This window comes from Nerophis lumbriciformis, linkage group LG26 (assembly GCF_033978685.3).
Source record: "Nerophis lumbriciformis linkage group LG26, RoL_Nlum_v2.1, whole genome shotgun sequence".
In the NCBI taxonomy this organism is placed as follows: Eukaryota; Metazoa; Chordata; class Actinopteri; order Syngnathiformes; family Syngnathidae; genus Nerophis; species Nerophis lumbriciformis.
This window is the reverse complement of record NC_084573.2, coordinates 39,751,905-39,772,888: the sequence shown is the minus strand read 5'-3', so window position 1 is coordinate 39,772,888 and position 20,984 is coordinate 39,751,905. Positions and strand designations below refer to the sequence as shown.

At 41.5% G+C, this 20,984-nt stretch overlaps 1 protein-coding gene across 1 annotated transcript in view; it reads left to right on the top strand.

Annotated features, from left to right (window-relative positions):
• The window catches only part of zc3h14 (zinc finger CCCH-type containing 14), a 30,766-nt gene extending 16,336 nt beyond the window's left edge, over positions 1-14,430 (top strand). The window contains exons 13-17 of the mRNA XM_061986889.2: positions 829-967; positions 6,839-6,981; positions 7,054-7,130; positions 14,088-14,194; positions 14,274-14,430. Of these exons, the coding sequence (XP_061842873.1) occupies positions 829-967; positions 6,839-6,981; positions 7,054-7,130; positions 14,088-14,194; positions 14,274-14,277 (470 nt within the window). The 3' untranslated portion in view covers positions 14,278-14,430. The remainder of the gene's footprint in view (positions 1-828; positions 968-6,838; positions 6,982-7,053; positions 7,131-14,087; positions 14,195-14,273) is intronic.
• The last annotated feature ends 6,554 nt before the right edge of the window (positions 14,431-20,984 follow it).

Here is a 20,984-nt window from a genome sequence, read left to right as displayed (position 1 = left end):
ACCAATTTAAAACATGTCATCAAAATTCTAAAATGTATCTTAATCAGGAAAAATTACTAATGATGTTCCATAAATTCTTTTTTTAATTTTTTCAAAAAGATTCAAATTAGCTAGTTTTTCTCTTCTTTTTGTCGGTTGAATTTTGAATTTTAAAGAGTCGAAATTGAAGATAAACTATGTTTCAAAATGTTTTTTTGTTTTTTTTCGTGTTTTCTCCTCTTTTAAACCGTTCAATTAAGTGTTTTTTTCATCATTTATTCTCTACAAAAAACCTTCCGTAAAAGGGAAAAAAAATGTACGACAGAATGACAGACAGAAATACCCATTTTTTTTATATATATAAATTTATTTAGCTATTCTTGTTTAAATCACACTTACGTGTAACTTACAAATGACAATATATTTATTTAAGTGTATCAAACTGGTAGCCCTTCGCATTAATCAGTACCCAAGAAGTAGTTTTTGGTTTCAAAAAGGTAGGTGATCCCTGTACTAGAGCATGAAATGAGTGTCAGTTGAGTCGGTCCATAGGTTGCCTGTAGGGATTTTTAATGTCCAGCAGATGTCAGTATTAAGTGACACAGTATCGACACAGTATCAATACAGTTTTGCAATGTGTCGAAACGCTTCATGACGCCTCATCAACCCATCACTACCTATCACTAAAACAAAAGTAGAATAACAGTGTATTGTGATAATGTATCATGTAATTATATTTGTACAAATATAAAGTACTTTTTTTACGTTTTCCCCTACATAATTTCACTTAATGAAGATAAGTTGCAACAATGACGAGTCCTCCTGCTGTCTTCATTGGCCTTTTCACAGACTGTCTGGTCGATGCTGAGATGTTTGAGGATGACGCCGTTCCTTCCAAGAAACAAAAAGTGATTGAGCGCTGCAGGTTCTGGCCCGTCTGCAAGAGCGGAGACGAGTGTCCCTATCATCACCCGACAAGAATATGCAAGTGAGTTGTCCACGACCTTAACTTCAGAGTATTTTCAGATACAAGCGCATACCTGCCAACTACTCCGGTTTTCCCGTAATTAGTACGGTTTTCATCAACCTACTCCGGGTTACGGTTGCAGTGATAAAAAATACGGTTTTTCATTCATTAAAAAAAAAAAAGGGTGAAAACTACGCGAATTGCACCTTGTGCAGACAAGATTTTTCGATCAGACACGGAGGAATTAGCGGTGTAAAAGACCACGTTGGGACAAAAAAACACAAGTCTAATGCCGTTGCTAGCGATACAAGTGGAAAACTTTCAACGTTTTTTGTCGCCCAAACAGATTCTTTGGATGTGATAAATGCCAAAGTTTTATTTACGGAGGCAATAATTGAGCATGGACTTCCAATCGCACTGGCTGATCACATGGGACAGTTAAATGTTTGTAATGCAACCTTTAAAAATCATTACGCGGTGATCGCGGTCCCAAAAATAAACTTTTCTTGCATGATAATGTCCAGAAAAAATTTGCTTTATATTACTATAGAGTCCTTTTAACGAATGAGTTTGATGGTTTATCACAAACCTTAAATGAAAGAAGTCCTTTGTTCTCCTGCACCGCATGCGCTTTGGCCTTGCTTCGTGTTTGGTGCGCAATCCTGTCGGCTGTATTTCACAGCACGACATACTGTTAAAAGTGTTTATACTATTTATGCTTTCAAGTCCAAGTTGAAGCAATCTTGTTAAATGTTGACAGCATAACTACCAAAATACAGAAGTATGTCCTTAATATTTTTGCAGTGCTATTTCTGTTGAAAAGTTCAAATGATTACATTAGAGATGTGATGTGCCACTTTTCAAGTGTCTGATGGCTTCAATTAATTTTCATTAATTTTTCATATTTTGAATTCTTTTGAAAGGCTTACAAAAAAACTACATTTGAATTGTAATTCCATGCTATTGACAGGACTATTAATTTTAATGAAGTTAGCTTACCATGTTTACAGTATGATAATTGTGATAGAAATGTGAATTTTAGGCACAGAATATTTTTTACAATTGAACAAGGCAGTAGATTATACAAGCTTGGACAGAAAGTTAATAATGACACCAATTTTTTTTTTTTATGGAATTGTTTAGTACTGTTTTACCATTTGTTTACTGTAAAAAGTGTTTATACTGTTTATACTTTCAATGAACAAATTGAAGTCTTGTGAAAGGTTGACAGGATAACTGGCATTAACTGTCAAAATAATTTCAAACTATTGAAGTTAGCTTACAGAATAAACATGTCAATCAACCCATATGATTTTTGCTGTCATATTTTTGTTTTGAAAAGTCACTGTGACTGATAGAAAAGTGATGGTTTTAGCAACATTTTATCCTGTCTGAATGCTAATACTCATTTTGCGTCGGGGGGCGAAGCCCTGAACCCTCCACCAGGACTTTGTCCTGGACCTACCGGGGCCTGCGGCCCTTGGACCCTGGCTACTAGGTTTTTATGATTTCAAAAGTTGGCAGGTATGCAAGCGTTCTCTCCGCATTTTGTTATGCGTGAAGTTGTGAGCATAATTTGAGTTAGGAGCTTCAGAGCCGCAAGATGACGTAGCAAATGCCACAGTGCACGCCGTACGGTCCGCTCCAAAACAGCTTATAGCTAGAGATTGTTTCCGTCACTCGTTATCTCAGTCTTATTGATCAGCCTTTTCGCTAACTTGGCTCATTATACATGTTGGATCTAACTAATGAGAGGGAAGAGACCAGACAGAAACTGGACGAGCTGATTGTTTTATATTATGATGATTACATTGCTTCCTGAAACTAATGTGGTTGTTTGTACTACTCTTGTATCGGGGACATCTATATCGTAATACAGACCTGGGCAAATGAAGGCCTGGGGGCCACATGCGGCCCGTTAAGCTTTTCAATCTGGCCCCCCGGACATCCCCAAATATTTTTTTAGATGTTTAAAGGGGAACATTATCACCAGACCTATGTAAGCGTCAATATATATACCTTGATGTTGCAGAAAAAAGACCATATATTTTTTGTACCGATTTCCGAACTCTAAATGGGTGAATTTTGGCGAATTAAACGCCTTTCTATTATTCGCTCTCGGAGCGATGACGTCACAACTAGGGATGTCCCGATCCAGGTTTTTGCACTTCCGATCGGATACCGATATTGTTTTTGCATTTCCGATCCGATACTGACCGATACTGGCCTATCCGAGCATGTATTAAAGTTTAAAGTTATTTAGCCTACTTAGTTGTCAGAATCATGTTGAAAAGGGTTTTAGTACTCTTGATAACAACTAGCCAGCTGAATTAGGGGAGTTTGAATAATACACAATGGTTGGTAACAAGAAACTGACCTGTTTATTCAAGGATAAACACAAAATAGACAAAATTATACATGACAAACAGAAATGGCATCATTGAACTAGGGCTGGGCGATATGGCCTTTTTTTAATATTGCCATATTTTAAGGCCATATTGCGATACACAATATATATCTCGATATTTTGCCTTAGCCTTGAATGAACACTTGATGCATATAATCACAGCAGTATGATGATTCTATGTGTTTTGATTGATTGATTGAGACTTTTATTAGTAGGTTGCACAGTGAAGTACATATTCCGTACAATTGACCACTAAATGGTAACACCCCAATAAGTTTTTACACTTGTTTAAGTCGGGGTCCACTTAAATTGATTCATGATACAGATATCAGATATATACTATCATCATAATACAGTCATCACACAAGATAATCACATTGAATTATTTACATTATTTATAATCCAGGGTGTGGAGGGGGGCGCCGGATGTAAGTGTTAAAAAGACAGCCAAAAGAGTTTGATATGCGAGCACCTTAGAGGGAGCGTTGCTCGCACGGCTGCGCTAGCATCACAGCTAACGTTAGCCATGCTGCTACCTCTCTGCTGGGAGAGGACGTATACGTATGTGACGTATGTCGTGACAGTATGTGACGTGTGTAAGAAGGTGCGCTTGCTGTCTGTGAGAGGGAGACACAGGAAAGTGTGAGAAGAGCCTGTCGTGTAATGCCAGCAGCTAAAAGCAACTGCGTGAGAATTGTGGATGTGTTGAAGGTGTGCTGGAAAATGCGGAACGGAAATTACGGAGCAGCAGAAAAGTGGAATGTATTATTTAAATCGGTGCGTTGGAAAACACGGACCGGAGTTTTTTTTTAAACTGGATCTGGATCGGCATTTTCCCATGCCTTGCCGATACGCAATTTTTGGCAAATATCGGCAGCCGATCCGATCCAAATATCGGATCGGGACATCCCTAGTCACAACGTGACGTCACATCGGGAAGCAATCCGCCATTTTCTCACTTTCATCGGTGTGTTGTCGGAGGGTGTAACAACACGAACAGGGACGGATTCAAGTTGCACCAGTGGCCCAAAGATGCCAAAGTGGCAAGAAATTGGACGAAATTTGTTCAAAAAACGAGGCTGTGGGGAAAGCCGACGAAATGGTCAGTCGTTTGTTCCGCACACTTTACCGACGAAAGCTATGCTACGACAGAGATGGCAAGAATGTGTGGATATCCTGCGACACTCAAAGCAGATGCTGACATCAACTCCAAAACTGGACAGAACAGCTTTCAGGAAAAGAGAGCGGATGAGGGTATGTCTACAGAATATATTAATTGATGAAAACTTTATTCATTACTCGCGGTTTTACGTAAATTATTATACATAAACTGTGTTTACCAATAATTTAGCTTAAAAACATTTAAATGCAGACAGCCCTGAAATGGGCTGTCTGCACTCTCAAAGTGCATGTTGTTGCCAAATGTATTTCATATGCTGTAAACCTAGTTCATAGTTGTTAGTTTCCTTTAATGCCAAACAAACATATACCAATCGTTGGTTAGAAGGCGATCGCCGAATTCGTCCTCGCTTTCTCCCGTGTCGCTGGCTGTCGTGTCGTTTTCGTCGCTTTCGCTTGCATACGGTTCAAACCGATATGGCTCAATAGCTTCAGTTTCTTCTTCAATTTGGTTTTCGCTACCTGCCTCCACACTACAACCATCCGTTTCAATACATGCGTTGTCTGTTGAATCGCTTAAGCCGCTGAAATCCGAGTCTGAATCCGAGCTAATGTCGCTATAGCTTGCTGTTCTTTCCGCCATGTTTGTTTGTGTTGGCATCACTATGTGACGTCACAGGAAAATGGATGGGTGTATATAACGATGGTTAAAATCAGGCACTTTGAAGCTTTTTTTAGGGATATTGCGTGATGGGTAAAACTTCGAAAAATAAAATAAGCCACTGGGAACTGATTTTTAATGGTTCTAACCATTCTGAAATTGTGATAATGTTCCCCTTTAAGATGTAAAGTGTAGTTGCCATTATGATGTGCACTCATGTTTTCTAATGACCTTCAACTATACTAGGTCTTTACATGCTTGCAATCTGTGCTTCTGCACGATATACTAGTTACTATGGTCATGTAATTAGTTATATTGCTAATCTAATTAGTCACTATGGTCATGTAATTAGTTACTATGGTATTGTAAGTCACAGCAGCTCAGACGAGGCACCAAGCAGTGTGGGTGGGGAGTGTTTCCACAGAGTGTTTCCACAGAGTGTCAGCCTGAAATGTGGGTGTCAGGGACAGACGTGGAAGGAGATTTTTACAACAAAGTTCTAAACTTAGTGATATATTACGTTCATATTTCACTGTGTTTGTTGCATTTTTGTTGATTGTAAAATATGTGGATGGAGAGGGGGAGTGACGTTCATATGTTGTCAATATTCAGTGTTTTATCCTTCATAGTTAATATTGTAAATCCCACATTCTTTATTTTCATGTACATTCTGGGTGTCTCATTCAGTAAAAAATGTTTTAAATTACGTTCCATTTAAGGTGGTCTTTCATAACGTTTTTAGCATTCAATCAGACATTATTGTGAGGTTTTGTATTAGTGTTCCTAAGAATAGGACCCACGCACACCTACTTAGACTTCCTTTTTATTGTCATTCAAATTTGAACTTTACAGCACAGATAAGAACAAAATTTCGTTACATAAGCTCATGGTAGTGCAGGATAAAAAAGCAATAAGGTGCATATATAAATAAATAAATGTATATAAATAATATATATATAAATAAATAAATAGATTACTGTACAGATAAATATATTGCACTTTTTCACATGCGTCCACGTTTATGTATGTATATTATATTGTCTTTTTTATTCCAGCGAGTTAATCCATTTTGGGGGGGGTTGAGGGGAAAATTTAATTTAATTATGATGCGTTCAAGAGTCTTACGGCCTGAGGGAAGAAGCTGTTACAGAACCTGGAGGTTCTGCTTCGGAGGCTGCGGAACCTCTTTCTAGAGTCCAGCAGTGAAAACAGTCCTTGTACAATATATACACACACATGTACACACACACACATATACATAGATAGATAGATAAATGTACCGGCCCCTAGATACATTTTTTTTCTCTAAATGTGGCCCCCTTGAGTCAAAATAATTGCCCAGGCCTGTATTATCATCATATTAAAAACTCTTATTGTCCGCCAAATTGATATCATATATCGTCTATATCACCCAACACAACTATTCTGTTGTTTTTTGCAACAATATTTCTTATCTAAAAGTTTGTTTTTTCTTTTTATAGTTATGTTACAAGTAAAAATGGTGCAGTTTTGGCAGGGCCAAGCACCAATTAAATAGTTTTAAACTAATTTAATTAGGCGGGGCTGATTTGAGATATGAGTGTTTTGAACTACAAGCTCCATCGTGGAATGCTTTGCACTGGTAAGTTGCTGTAGCAGTGTATTATTATTTTCAAGAACATGCATTTGTTTCTCCCTTTTTAAATGTTTTGTGTTTGTCTTGCAGGACTTTTCCCACCTGCAAATTCGGGGACAAATGCCTCTTCATCCATCCCAACTGTAAATACGACGCCAGGTGCAGCAAGCCAGACTGTCCTTTCACCCACGTTAGCCGCAGGGGCCTCGCAGCCCCTCCACCTGCCCGGCCAGGTGCACACCACACCACACCAAAACTTTCCACGTCTTTCCACGTGTCTAACTGGTCTAACCCTGTGTTGACAGTCGCACCCCAAACGGCCAGCGTGTGTCGCTTCTTCCCACAGTGCAAGAAGATGGATTGTACCTTTTATCATCCTCAGGTAACACTGTTTGAACGTCTCTAACACAATCACATCCAATACAAGATACAATCCAGCCTGTTAGTGGCTACTTCTCTATGGGAAAAGTGAGGGGTGGGGTGATCTGATCACCATCTTTTCATTTTCCTGAGGGAACTCTCCTGAAGGAATCAATAAAGATCTATCTATCTATTAGAGATGATTTGCGGACACAACCGCGGAGTCCGCGGATTATCCGCGGATCGGGTGGTTGAAATAAAAAAAAATTAGATTTTAAATAGATTCAGGCGGGTGGCAGTTAAACCAATTGGGAAATATATATACATACCGTATTTTCCGCACCATAAGGCGCCCTGGGTTATAAGCCGCGCCTTCAATGAACGGCATATTTCAAAACTTTGTCCACCCATAAGCCGCCCCGTGTTGTAAGCCGCATCTAACTGCGCTAAAGGAATGTCAAAAAAACAGTCATGGAATCGTATATCAACATGGACGGAGCTGCTGAAAAAAGCCACCCGGCCTCTTCGCGTAAACTTAAACTTACCTTAACCACTCGCTCATCTTTTCTTCATCCATCCCTTCGAGTTAGCTTTTATGATGACGCCGGCTGGAAAGGTCTCTTTTGGCAAGGTCTTCCTTTTGAATATCACCATGGGTGGAAGTTTCTGGCCATTAGCATGGCAAGCTAGAACCACAGTGAAGGATGACTTCTCATTCCCTGTGGTGCGAATATTCACCGTACGTGCTCCCGTTGTATCCACAGTGCGGTTCACAAGAATATCAGTTGCTGTGAAATAGTAATCCGTGTGCGGATGGAGAGATTGCGTCTTTTCATGAACCGGATCCCTGTCACTTGGTAGGAGCCATTTTGTGGTCTTTACAGATGTAAACACACAAAGGAAATGAAACGTACGGTATATCCGCGCGCTTTTTCTTCTTCTACGCGGGCGGGTGGTTGCTTACAGTAGAAGAAGGAGCGCTTCCTGCTCTATGGGGGCGGGTGCTTACCTTGGCGGTTGCTTGCGTAGAAGAAGAAGCGCTTCCTGTTCTACCGGGAAAAAAGATGGCGGCTGTTTACCGAAGTTGCGAGATCGAAACTTTATGAAAATGAATCTTAATATTTATCCATATATAAAGCGCACCGGGTTATAAGGCGCACTGTCAGCTTTTGAGAAAATTTGTGGTTTTTAGGTGCGCCTTATAGTGCGGAAAATACGGTAGTTAAATGTTGTTACCCACATACGAAAAACGAGCATGCACCTGCAGCATATGCCACAACAGAAGAAGAAAAAAAAAAAGAGATGGACACTTTTACGGAGCGGAGAAGGGACGCCTCGCTGGGGTCCGGGACCGAGGCCCCTTCCCCCGAGAGGGCCCCACCGGGAGCCGTAGCTGAGGCGATCCGCGAGAAGGGCCCGACGCACGTCCAGGGTCACCACCGCGCCCACCGCACCGACACCCCGCCTCGTCCGCCTTCGCCGCGGCCGGCGTCACGCGCAGCAGGTAAGCAGCTTACCTGCCCCCCAACCCCTGTGGCCGGGGGCTCGTAACAGGGGTCACTCCGCGCGCTCCGCCCGCGCAGCTTTCCTGCCCGCCACCCCTGTTGCCGGGGGCGCGTAACAGGGGTCACTCCGCGCGCAGTGCGCTCACGAAAGGGGTGGGGCTCACCCTGGTTGATATAGACAGCAGGACGGTGGCCATGGAAGTCGGAACCCGCTAAGGAGTGTGTAACAACCCACCTACCGAATCAACTAGCCCTGAAAATGGATGGCGCTGGAGCGTCGGGCCCATACCTGGCCGTCGCTGGCAGCGAGAGCCGCGAGGGCTAGGCCGCGACGAGTAGGATGGTCGCCGCGGTGTGCGCTGAAGCCTCGGGCGCGAGCCCGGGTGGAGCCGCCGCGGGTGCGAGGGACATCGCACCTCCACGCGCGGCTCCCATATGATTGCGCACTGGTGTGCGTCTGGGCCGTGACAGCGTGGCACGCATTGAATGTCTCTGCTGCATTGGATCAGTCTCCTTTCTTTAACAGGCAAAAGCTTTATAACCTCACTAATGCCTTGCATCGTCTATATTAGATATATAACAACGGGCGGGTGCGGGCGGGTGCGGTTCTGATTAAATGTTAGATCGGGTGGATGGCGGATGGTTGACGACTTTCTGATGCGGTTGCGGATGAAATAATTGCCTATCCGCGCATCTCTACTATCTATCTATCTGGATTCAAGAATTCTTTACAACTGGGAGATAGGCCAGGTTCAATATTAATAAGCTATCATGCCCATTTACAAAAAGCAAAGAAAAAAATGCATCATTGCTATTTCTATGATGAAAACATAGACACGCTAGATAAAACCCAAGATTGATTCAAAATGGCAGCCAACTTGAAAATATTCGCCACTTTTGCTGTTTCCCTTAAGTGGTCACTATAGACAGGTTGGACTACATTGGATTTAAAGTCATTATTAGGTGCTTGTCTTTTGCAAGAACACATACGTCATCAGGTAACTAATCCAATCAGGTTTTAATTTTCCTGAGGGAACTCTCCTGAAGGAATCAATAAAGTACTATCTATCTATCTATCTATCTAGGTATGGTAGATTGTGGTCTTCTATCACCAAGCATTTCCTGTTATTTGTGTAAATGCAGCATTGATTTCATATTTCATGCATTGAATCTCAATAGAGCAGGGATCGACAACCCAAAACGTTGAAAGAGCCATATTGGACCAAAAATACAAAAAAAAAAAAAAAAAGTCTGGAGCAGCAACAAATGAAAAGCTGTATATAAGTCTTATAATGAAGGCAATCTGCGCCCCGGGCTGATGTAACAGTTGGTTGGGGGGCGCATAATAAATGAAAATAACATAACACATGACATAAGTGTCTATATTAGCTAGAATAGCCTACTATCAAAATGACTACCGTATTTTTCGGACTATAAGTCGCAGTTTTTTTCATAATTTGGCCGGCCAGTGCGATTTATATGTTTTTTTCCTTCTTTATTATGCATTTTCGGCAGGTGCGGCTTATACTCCGAAAAATACAGTATGTGTCGCAGGCTGAAGCAAATCTTTGTTGACAGAAATGTTGAAATTTAATATTTATTCTACACATTTTTACATTAGAAACCATTAGTAAATCAGAGGCTACTGAGAAGGTGAGATAACTCCTGGAAATGACTGTCTTAGAATGGCCAAAGGTATAGATGTGTGTGTCCAAGTTCAAGGAAATGTCTTCTTTTAATGGATTTATGACAATCTTTGGCAAGCGTAATGTTTGCTGTGGTCTGGAACAACATGGCCCACAAACAACTATCTGAAATACAGCCAATATTACATACAGATAATGTGTCGTCAGACAAAGTAATGGATATTAAATGATCTCAAATATAGCTACAGATGAGGCATAATGATGCAATATGTACATACAACGAGCCTAAATAGCATGTTAGTAGAGATGCGCGGATAGGCAATTATTTCATCCGCAACCGCATCAGAAAGTCGTCAACCATCCGCCATCCACCCGATCTAACATTTAATCAGAACCGCACCCGCCCGTTGTTATATATCTAATATAGATGATGCAAGGCATTAGTGAGGTTATAAAGCTTTTGCCTGTTAAAGAAAGGAGACTGATCCAATGCAGAACAGACATTTGCGTGCCACGCTGTCACGGCCCAGACGCACACTAGTGCGCAATCATATGGGAGCCGCGCTGAGCGCACCTCCAAGCGCGTCTCGCTGCCGGCGACGGCCGGGTATGGGCCCGACGCTCCAGCGCCATCCATTTTCAGGGCTAGTTGATTCGGCAGGTGGGTTGTTACACACTCCTTAGCGGGTTCCGACTTCCATGGCCACCGTCCTGCTGTCTATATCAACCAGGGTGAGCCCCACCCCTTTCGTGAGCGCACTGCGCGCGGAGTGACCCCTGTTACACGCCCCCGGCAACAGGGGTGGCGGGCAGGTAAGCTGCGTGGGCGGAGCGCGCGGAGTGACCCCTGTTACGAGCCCCCGGCCACGGGGGTGGCGGGCAGGTAAGCTGCTTACCTGCTGCGCGTGACGCCGGCCGCGGCGAAGGCGGACGAGGCGGGGTGTCGGTGCGGTGGGCGCGGTGGTGACCCTGGACGTGCGTCGGGCCCTTCTCGCAGATCGCCTCAGCTACGGCTCCCGGTGGGGCCCTCTCGGGGGAAGGGGCCTCGGTCCCGGACCCCGGCGAGGCATCCCTTCTCCGCTCCGTAAAAGTGTCCATCTCTTCTTTTTTTTTTTTCTTCTGTTGTGGCATATGCTGCAGGTGCCTGCTCGTTTTTCCTATGTGGGTAACAACATTTAACTATGTATATATATTTACCAATTGGTTTAACTGCCATCCGCCTGAATCTATTTAAAATCTTTTTTTATTTTTTTATTTCAACCGCCCAACCCGACCCGCGGATAAAATCTTTTTTTTTTTTTTTTCATCCGCGGACTCCGCGGTTGTGCCCGCAAACCGCGCATCTCTACATGTTAGCATTGATTAGCTTGCATTCATGCACTGACCCAATATGCCTGATTAGCACTCCAACAAGTCAATAACATCAACAAAGCTCACCTTTGTGCATTCATGCACAGCATAAAACGTTTGGTGGACAAAATGAGACAAAGGAGTGGAAGATTTTACATGTAAACAAACTGTTACGTCACAGTTCACTCTGGTGAGTTCAAGAACAGCCGAAATGAGTAGGACAAAAGGATGTTGACCAAATAGTCATCAGTGAAGCATACACACAAACATATTCAACAGTGGTAGTTCTAACAACTGGGAAGGTTTGTGTCAGAAACCATATTAAACAAAATATATATATTTTTTCCCCATCTTTTTCCATTTTCAATCCTTTTTTAAAAATGCTCAAGGGAGCCACTAGGGCGGCACTAAAGAGCCTCAAGCGGCTCGAGAGCCGCGGGTTGCTGACATTAGATTGTCTATGTAGCCAATAAAGTGGCAAATATGGCACTACATACCTGCCAACTACTCCGGTTTTCCCGTAATTAGTACGGTTTTCATCAACCTATTCCGGGTTACAGTTGCAGTGATAAAAAATACGGTTTTTCATTAATTAAAAAAAATTTTTTTTTTAAGTTTTATTCACGAAATCGCGTAACAACAATGACAATCGACACTGCTTCCCGTAACTTCCTATCGAGCCATTCCGAATGCCATGCGCGAGGCTATTTATAGCACCGCTGCCAAGCACGAGGCACCAGTTGCCATTGTTTCCAAACGAGCGAACGATCATGGAATCAGCCGGAGAAAAATCGCAAACGAGTCTTAAACCGAAAAGAAAACTGCAGTCATTCCGTGAAGAATATTCAAAAGCCTATCCGGGAATAATTATCCGTTCCAAAAAGGGTGAAAACTACGCGAATTGCACCTTGTGCAGACAAGATTTTTTCGATCGGACACGGAGGAATTTGCGATGTAAAAGACCACGTTGGGACAAAAAAACACAAGTCTAATGCCGTTGCTAAATTTGATTTTAGCCACAAAAAGGTAATGACACCAATGTTATCTATTGGAATTGTTTAGTACTGTTATACTGTTAAAAGTGTTTATACTACGTGGCGCAGTGGAAGAGTGGCCGTGCGCGACCCGAGGGTCCCTGGTTCAATCCCCACCTAGTACCAACCTCGTCATGTCCGTTGTGTCCTGAGCAAGACACTTCACCCTTGCTCCTGATGGGTGCTGGTAGCGCCTTGCATGGCAGCTCCCTCCATCAGTGTGTGAATGTGTGTGTGAATGGGTAAATGTGGAAGTAGTGTCAAAGCGCTTTGAGTACCTTGAAGGTAGAAAAGCGCTATACAAGTACAACCCATTTATCATTTATTTATTTATTTACTATTTATGCTTTCAAGTCCAAGTTGAAGAAATCTTGTTAAATGTTGACAGCATAACTACCAAAATACAGAAGTATGTCCTTAATATTTTTGCAGTGCTATTTCTGTTGAAAAGTTCAAATGATTACATTAGAGATGTGATGTGCCACTTTTCAAGTGTCTGATGGCTTCAATTCATTTTCATGAATTTTTCATATTTTGAATTCTTTTGAAAGGCTTACAAAAAAACTACATTTGAATTGTAATTCCATGCTATTGACAGGACTATTAATTTTAATGAAGTTAGCTTACCATGTTTACAGTATGATAATTGTGATAGAAATGTGAATTTTAGGCACAGAATATTGTTTACAATTGAACAAGGCAGTAGATTATACAAGCTTGGACAGAAAGTTAATAATGACACCAATTTTTTTTTTAATGGAATTGTTTAGTACTGTTTTACCATTTGTTTACTGTAAAAAGTGTTTATACTTTCAATGAACAAATTGAAGTCTTGTGAAAGGTTGACAGGATAACTGGCATTAACTGTCAAAATCATTTCAAACTATTGAAGTTAGCTTACAGAATAAACATGTCAATCAACCCATATGATTTTTGCTGTAATATTTTTGTTTTGAAAAGTCACTGTGACTGATAGAAAAGTGATGGTTTTAGCAACATTTTAACCTGTCTGAATGCTAATAATCATTTTGCGTCGGGGGGCGAAGCCTGAATCCCCCACCAGGACTTTGTCCTGGACCTACCGGGGCCTGCGGCCCCTGGACCCTGGCTACTAGGTTTTTCTGATTTCAAAAGTTGGCAGGTATGGCACTATTAGCTTGATGCTAAGCACAGTAAACAGAAGGAAGTGCAGCCACAGACTGTTTGTTAGTACTTCATTTATGCAAATGAATAGTATTTCATATGATACTTAAGAGCAATTCAGGGATGTGTTGTCATGGAACCAAAGCAGGTGCACTTTTTGTAGTTTTCTGGCTCTCCTCAGTGCCCAGTCTGATTTGCTCTGCCAAAAATCTGCTCTGCAGACACGGGCTCTTATGTGGCCGGCAGCTTTGTGTCTGAGCAGCAAATAAACAAGCCCTGCTGTGTGTTTGCCTCCTGGCAGCCTTGTCGCTTCGCAGCCCAGTGTAAGCGAGACGGCTGCACCTTCTTCCACCCCAGCCCGTCCGTGCCGCCCAGACATGCCTTGAAGTGGACCAAGGCACAGAGCAGGTGAGCAGGAGGGTGATGGGGACGTGTGCATCTTCACGAATAAAGAAATATTTACAATAGAAGTATGTTTTTCTCCCAGCTAATGACGCCTGCAGAGGTCCACGTCGCCGCATCATTGGATTCATGACCTTTTAGTTGTTCTACTTTCAGTTATGTTGTTTTGTGTTTTAGAAATGTTTTTGTAAGACGCTTGGCTTTTTTGCTGAAGCTGTCACTATTAAAACACAGCGACAATGTCTCGTCTCCTGTCGTTTATTTTGAGATTTTTTACATATTTTTTTAATTACCTCTAAAAGTACTAAGTGATTGTGTTGCCATCCCTCAACGGACTTGAACCTAAAGAGCACGTGGACAGGTGAGTTGAGAATATTTTCATAATTCTTCTATTGCAGTTTTTTTTATGACGTGTTGTTTTGCAGGTTTTTTCTGCTTTTTTGGCCCTCGTTGCTGCCATACTGCGCTCTCTCGTCTGTGGGCCGCCTGTGGTTACCAAGGGAACAGGTAAAAGTGGTCATGCCTTCAATAATAAAATGGTATAAGCCAGGGGTCGGCAACCCAAAATGTTTAAAGAGCAATATTGGACCCCAAATACAAACAAGTAATCGGTCTGGAGCCGCAAAAAATTAAAAGACTTATATAAGTGTTATAATGACGACAACACATGATGTAAGTGTCTAATTAGCTATGTTAGCCTACTATCAAAATGACTTTAAAAGTCTTATATAAGTGTTATAATGTAGACAACACATGATGTAAGTGTCTAATTAGCGATATTAGCCTACTATCAAAATGACTTTAAAAGTCTTATATAAGTGTTATAATGAAGACAACACATGATGTAAGTGTCTAATTAGCTATATTAGCCTACTATCAAAATGACTTTAAAAGTCTTATATAAGTGTTATAATGTAGACAACACATGATGTAAGTGTCTAATTAGCGATATTAGCCTACTATCAAAATTACTTTAAAAGTCTTATATAAGTGTTATAATGAAGACAACACATGATGTAAGTGTCTAATTAGCTATATTAGCCTACTATCAAAATTACTTTAAAAGTCTTATAAGTGTTATAATGACGACAACACATGATGTACGGTAAGTGTCTAATTAGCGATATTAGCCTACTATCAAAATGACTTTAAAAGTCTTATATAAGTGTTATAATGTAGACAACACATGATGTAAGTGTCTAATTAGCTATATTAGCCTACTATCAAAATGACTTTAAAAGTCTTATATAAGTGTTATAATGTAGACAACACATGATGTAAGTGTCTAATTAGCTATATTAGCCTACTATCAAAATGACTTTAAAAGTCTTATATAAGTGTTATAATGTAGACAACACATGATGTAAGTGTCTAATTAGCGATATTAGCCTACTATCAAAATTACTTTAAAAGTCTTATAAGTGTTATAATGATGACAACACATGATGTGTCTAATTAGCTATATTAGCCTACTATCAAAATGACTTTAAAAGTCTTATATAAGTGTTATAATGTAGACAACACATGATGTAAGTGTTTAATTAGCTATGTTAGCCTATGATCAAAATTACTTTAAAAGTCTTATAAGTGTTATAATGATGACAACACATGATGTGTCTAATTAGCTATATTAGCCTACTATCAAAATGACTTTAAAAGTCTTATATAAGTGTTATAATGAAGACAACACATGATGTAAGAGTCTAATTAGCTATATTAGCCTACTATCAAATTGACTTTAAAAGTCTTATATAGAATAGAATAGAAAGTACTTTATTGATCCCTGGGAGAAATTCAGCACCACAGTTCGCTCACAATAGACAAGAATAATAATACTTAAAGCTGCAAGCAGCATTGGTCGGGCCCGCATATTTGGCAGGTGCTAGTCCTAAATGTCCCAATACTTTTGTCCAGTGATAGTCATAAGTGTCCCAATACTTTTGTCTACTTTTAGTCTGAAGTGTCCCAAGACTTTTGTCTAGTGTACCTACCTTGTCTGCATTGTGTGGGCACGTTGGTGCTTCCTGCTTTTAAGCAGCCATCTTAAAAAAACAGCAGCGCAGCAGCATCAGCGCAGCGGGTCTTTGAAGGGTCATAAAATCAAAACCGGAGCAGTTAGAAAAAAAGCGCTTCTGTCATTGTAATCACAAGGGTTCAATATCTCTCCTGTGTTAGTTTGAAGGAGATCGTTTTTGAAGGAAGGTGACCGGTTTTTACAAAAAATTTGTTTTGAAGGGGGAATAGCAAACTTCCTGTTGATTTTTGCTGGGGGTTGTCAATTTATGAAATGTAGGTCTAAGTGAGACCTACATAGAGGTTTTTGTTTCATGTCTCTCCGACCTTCCCAGTGGGAGTTACAGGCAGTTTTGTCATTTTTTTCTTCCGAGGAGCAGTTTTTTCTCCGTTTTATTCAAAAATTGCTCTAGAGCGCATTTTTTAAATTTGGGGTTAGGTTTTTTTATTAGATCGCAATTTTTGCCAGTCCTGATGTGTGCGTTCAGTTCGGTGAGTTTTGAAGCATGTTAAGAGGGTCAAATTACAGCTCAAAGAGGCAAAAGTGACTGTTTTTAGTACTTTTTTGTCTTGAAGGGGGAATTGCCAACTTCCTGTTGATTTCTGCCCGATGATATACAATTATGAAAACTAGGTCTAAGTCAGACCTACATAGAGGTTTTTGTTTCATGTCTCTCTGATCTTCCTAGTGGGAGATATAGGCAGTCTAGTTTTTTTTTTCCTAGGGGGCGCTAGAGCGTAATTTTGAGTTTTGGGGTTCGGTTTTTTTCTAAAAAGGTAATTTTCGCAGGTCCTGATGTGTGGGTCAAATATGGTGAGTTCTGAAGCATGTTAAGTGGGTCAAATTATAGTTTAATGTGGCGGCGGAAGAATAAAGAATAATAAAACCTTACAAATACAATAGGTCCTTATGTCCCATTGTATAAGGACTCCCTTTGGGAGTCCTTATACAATGGGCCATGCGGGCCCTAAATAATATAATATATATATATATAATATATAAATAATATAAATATATTCTACATATACTCTACATTTAAGTACAGTCAAGGAACATATGCATTATACAGTCTGATGGCTGTCGGTATGAAGGACCTCCTGTGTCGTTCCGAGGTTGCATTTTGGGAGTCTGAGCCTTCCACTGAACGTGCTCATTCTGTCCACAAGGTCTGAGTGTAGTGGGTGGGAGTTTTGCTAGACTTCTCCTCTCTGACACCACCGCCAGAGAGTCCAGCTCCACTCCCACCACGTTACTGGCCTTCTCTACCAACTTGTCCAGTCTGTTTGCGTCCCTCGCTCTCAGCCCGCTGCCCCAGCAGGCCACGGCGTACAAGAAGGCGCCCGCCACCACCGACTCGTAGAACATCTTCATCGTCTTTGTACAGACATTGAAGGATCCTAGACTCCTGAGGAAGTAGAGGCGGCTCTGCGTGTTTTGTCCCATTCAGCTTGTTGTCCATGTGTACTCAGAGGTATTTATAATCCTCAACCAATGTCCACATCCACCCCCCTGATGGAAACAGGGGTCGCCGGAGTACTCCTCCTCCTTCCCAGGTCCACAACCAGCTCCTTGGTCTTCGTCACATTGAGCTGGAGGTGGTTCTTTCCACACCATGTGACAAAGTCCTCCACCAGTGCCCTGTATTCCTCATCATCACCATCCTCAATACACCCCACTATCGCAGAGTCATCAGAAAACTTCTGAAGGTGGCAGGACTCTGAGTGATAGTGGAAATCGGTGGTGAAGAGGAAGGGGGAGAGGACTGTGCCTTGCGGGGGCCCGGTGTTGCTGACCAGCCTGTCGGACACACAGTCCTGCAGTCGCACGTACTGTGGTCTGTCAGTCAGGTAATCAACAACCCAGGACACCAAGGGGGGCTCCACCTGCATCGTCTCCAACTTCACACCCAGTAGCCCAGGCCGTATTGTATCGAAAGCACTGGAGAAGTCAAAAAACATGACCCTCACACTGCTCGCAGACTTGTCTAGGTGGGTGTGGGCTCGCTTCAGCAGGTAGATGACTGCGTCCTCCACTCCCAGTCGGGGCTGGTAGGCGAATTGGAGTGGGTCCAGGTGGGGCTTGACTGTAGGGCGGAGTTGTTCCAGGACCAACCTCTCCATGGTCTTCATGATATGGGAGGTTAGAGCCACCGGCTTGTAGTCCTTCGACATGCTGGGTTGCGTGCACTTGGGGATGGGGACCACGCATGAGGTTTTCCAGGCTGGGGACTTTCTGCAGCCTAAGGCTCATGTTGAAGATGTGCTGGAGCACACCACACAGCTGTGGGGCGCAGGCTTTGAGCACCCTGGGGCTCACACCGTCAGGAGCCTCGGCCTTGCCTGTGTGTAACTTATTTAGCTGTGCATTCACCTGTTCTGCAGACAGACACACTGGGGGGGTCTCTGGTGATTGGGGGAGGGGGGGTTCATCAAACTGAGGGTGAGGTGTTAAGTGGGGGGAGGTAGTCATTGGAGTTGGGGGGCTGTGAGGAGGGGAGGGGGGATGGATTGGTTCGCTGAAGTTGGCAGGGGGCCGGCTGGCATGTCTTGGGGGGGGGCAGGAGCTTGTTGGAGCCACTGTGTCAAACCTGTTAAAGAACTGGTTTAGTTCATTGGCCCTCTCTTTGTCTCCGTCCACCCCCCTACCCCCCGAGGCCGGTGATGGTCTGCATACCTCTCCAAACCGCCTTCATGTTTGGTCTTCAGCAGAAGACCAAACATCAACACAGAAGTTGATATAGTCTGTGATCAACTTCTGTGTTGACTCAAATGTCCCATCAAGGACGGTCACCTGCTACCCAAACAACAAGCCGTGGGTGACCAAGGACATCAAAGCCCTACTGAATGAGAAGAAGAGAGCATTCAATGCTGGTAACAGGGAGGAGGTGAAAAAAGATTCAGGGGCTGCTGAAGACCAAACTCAGGGAGGCCAAGGAGAACTACAGGAGGAAGCTGGAAGGGTGGAAGGGAAGCTGAAGGACAACAATATAAGTGTTATAATGAAGACAACACATGATGTGTCTATATTAGTTATATTAGCCTACTATCAAAATGACTTTAAAAGTCTTACATAAGTGTTATAATGAAGACACACATGATGTAAGTGTCTATATTAGCCATATTAGCCTACTATCAAAATGACTCCTGGAAATGACTTGACTTAGAATGGCCAAAGGTATAGATGTGTGTGTCCAAGTTAAATGAAACGGCAGGCTGTCTTCCACTGGATTTATTACAATCTTTGCAAGCTGGGTAACTTTTGCTGTGGTCTGGAACAACATGGCACACAAACAACAATCAGAAATGCAGCCAATATTACATACAGATAATGTGTCATGAAACATGCAAATATAAATTAAATACACAGAGGACACAAGTAAAGGAAATTAAGTGAGTTCAAATATGGCTACAAACGAAGCATAATGATGCAATATGTACATACAGCTAGCCTAAATAGCATGTATTAGCTTGTAACGGTGTTACAAAAAAGATCAGTTAGAATAATACATAATGTTGGATATAGAGAACACACAAATCCTTTATTTATTGAATCAAAGATACTGAAATTCTACGACATAGTGAATTTGCAAACAGCTAAAATGATACACAAAGCAAACTATAACCTGCTACCCAAGAATATACAACAATTCTCAAAAAAAGAGGAGAAATATAATCTTAGGGAGAAATATAATTTAAAACATTTGTATGCACGTACAACACTTAAGACCTTCAGTATATCAGTATGTGGAATTAAATGATGGAATGGATTAATAAGCAAAGCAATCAAACAATGTACTAATATGATCCACTTCAAGAAACTCTTCACACTTAAAGTGTTTACAAAGTACAAAGAAGAAGATAAACATTCTGAATTTATTTAACTCATCCATTCTTTCATTCTTTCACTCACAAAATAATCTTACTTATCTCAACATATGAAATGTAACTTACTTCACCAATTATTATTTATTTACTTATTTTATTGTGATTACTTATGGAGTATATTGTGAATAAATTGAGAACAGGAAGTGAACAAAAGTTTTAGCAACTGTTATGTAAAAGAAAAGGGGTAGGATTAAATAAGCTCTGCTTCTTCCTACTCCTTTTCGAACATGTTGAAAAGAGAAACTAGAGATTGTGATGTAACATGTTGTATGCTTGCATGTTCAAAATAAACTCAAACTCAACTCAACTCAACTCAAGTCATGCACTGACCAAATATGCCTGATTAGCATTCCAACAAGTCAATAACATCAACAAAGGGCACCTTTGTGTATTCACTCACAGTATAAAATGTTTGGTGGACAAAATGAGAAACAGGAGTGGCATAAAACATGTCTTTCTGTGGCATTGTCGGAGAAAGTTGTAAATGAAACAAACTGTGGAGTCAGTCCTCACTACGGTGAGTTACAGGGCCGCTGAAATAAATAGGACAAAACGGCGCTCACCAAATAGTGTCATCAGTGAAGCATAAGCTTAAACATATTAACAATTAGGAAGGTTTGTGTCCTCCTACACAAACCTTATTACAACCAAAAACTTATTTTTCACCCCATTTTTTTTTTCCATTTCCATACATTTTTGAAGACGCTCCATGGAGCCACCAGGGTTAGGGTTAGGCTAAAGAGCCGCAGGTTGCTGAGCCCTCGTATACAGGTAAAAGCCAGTAAATTAGAATATTTTGAAAAACTTGATTTATTTCAGTAATTGCATTCAAAAGGTGTAACTTGTACATTATATTTATTCATTGCACACAGACTGATGCATTCAAATGTTTATTTCA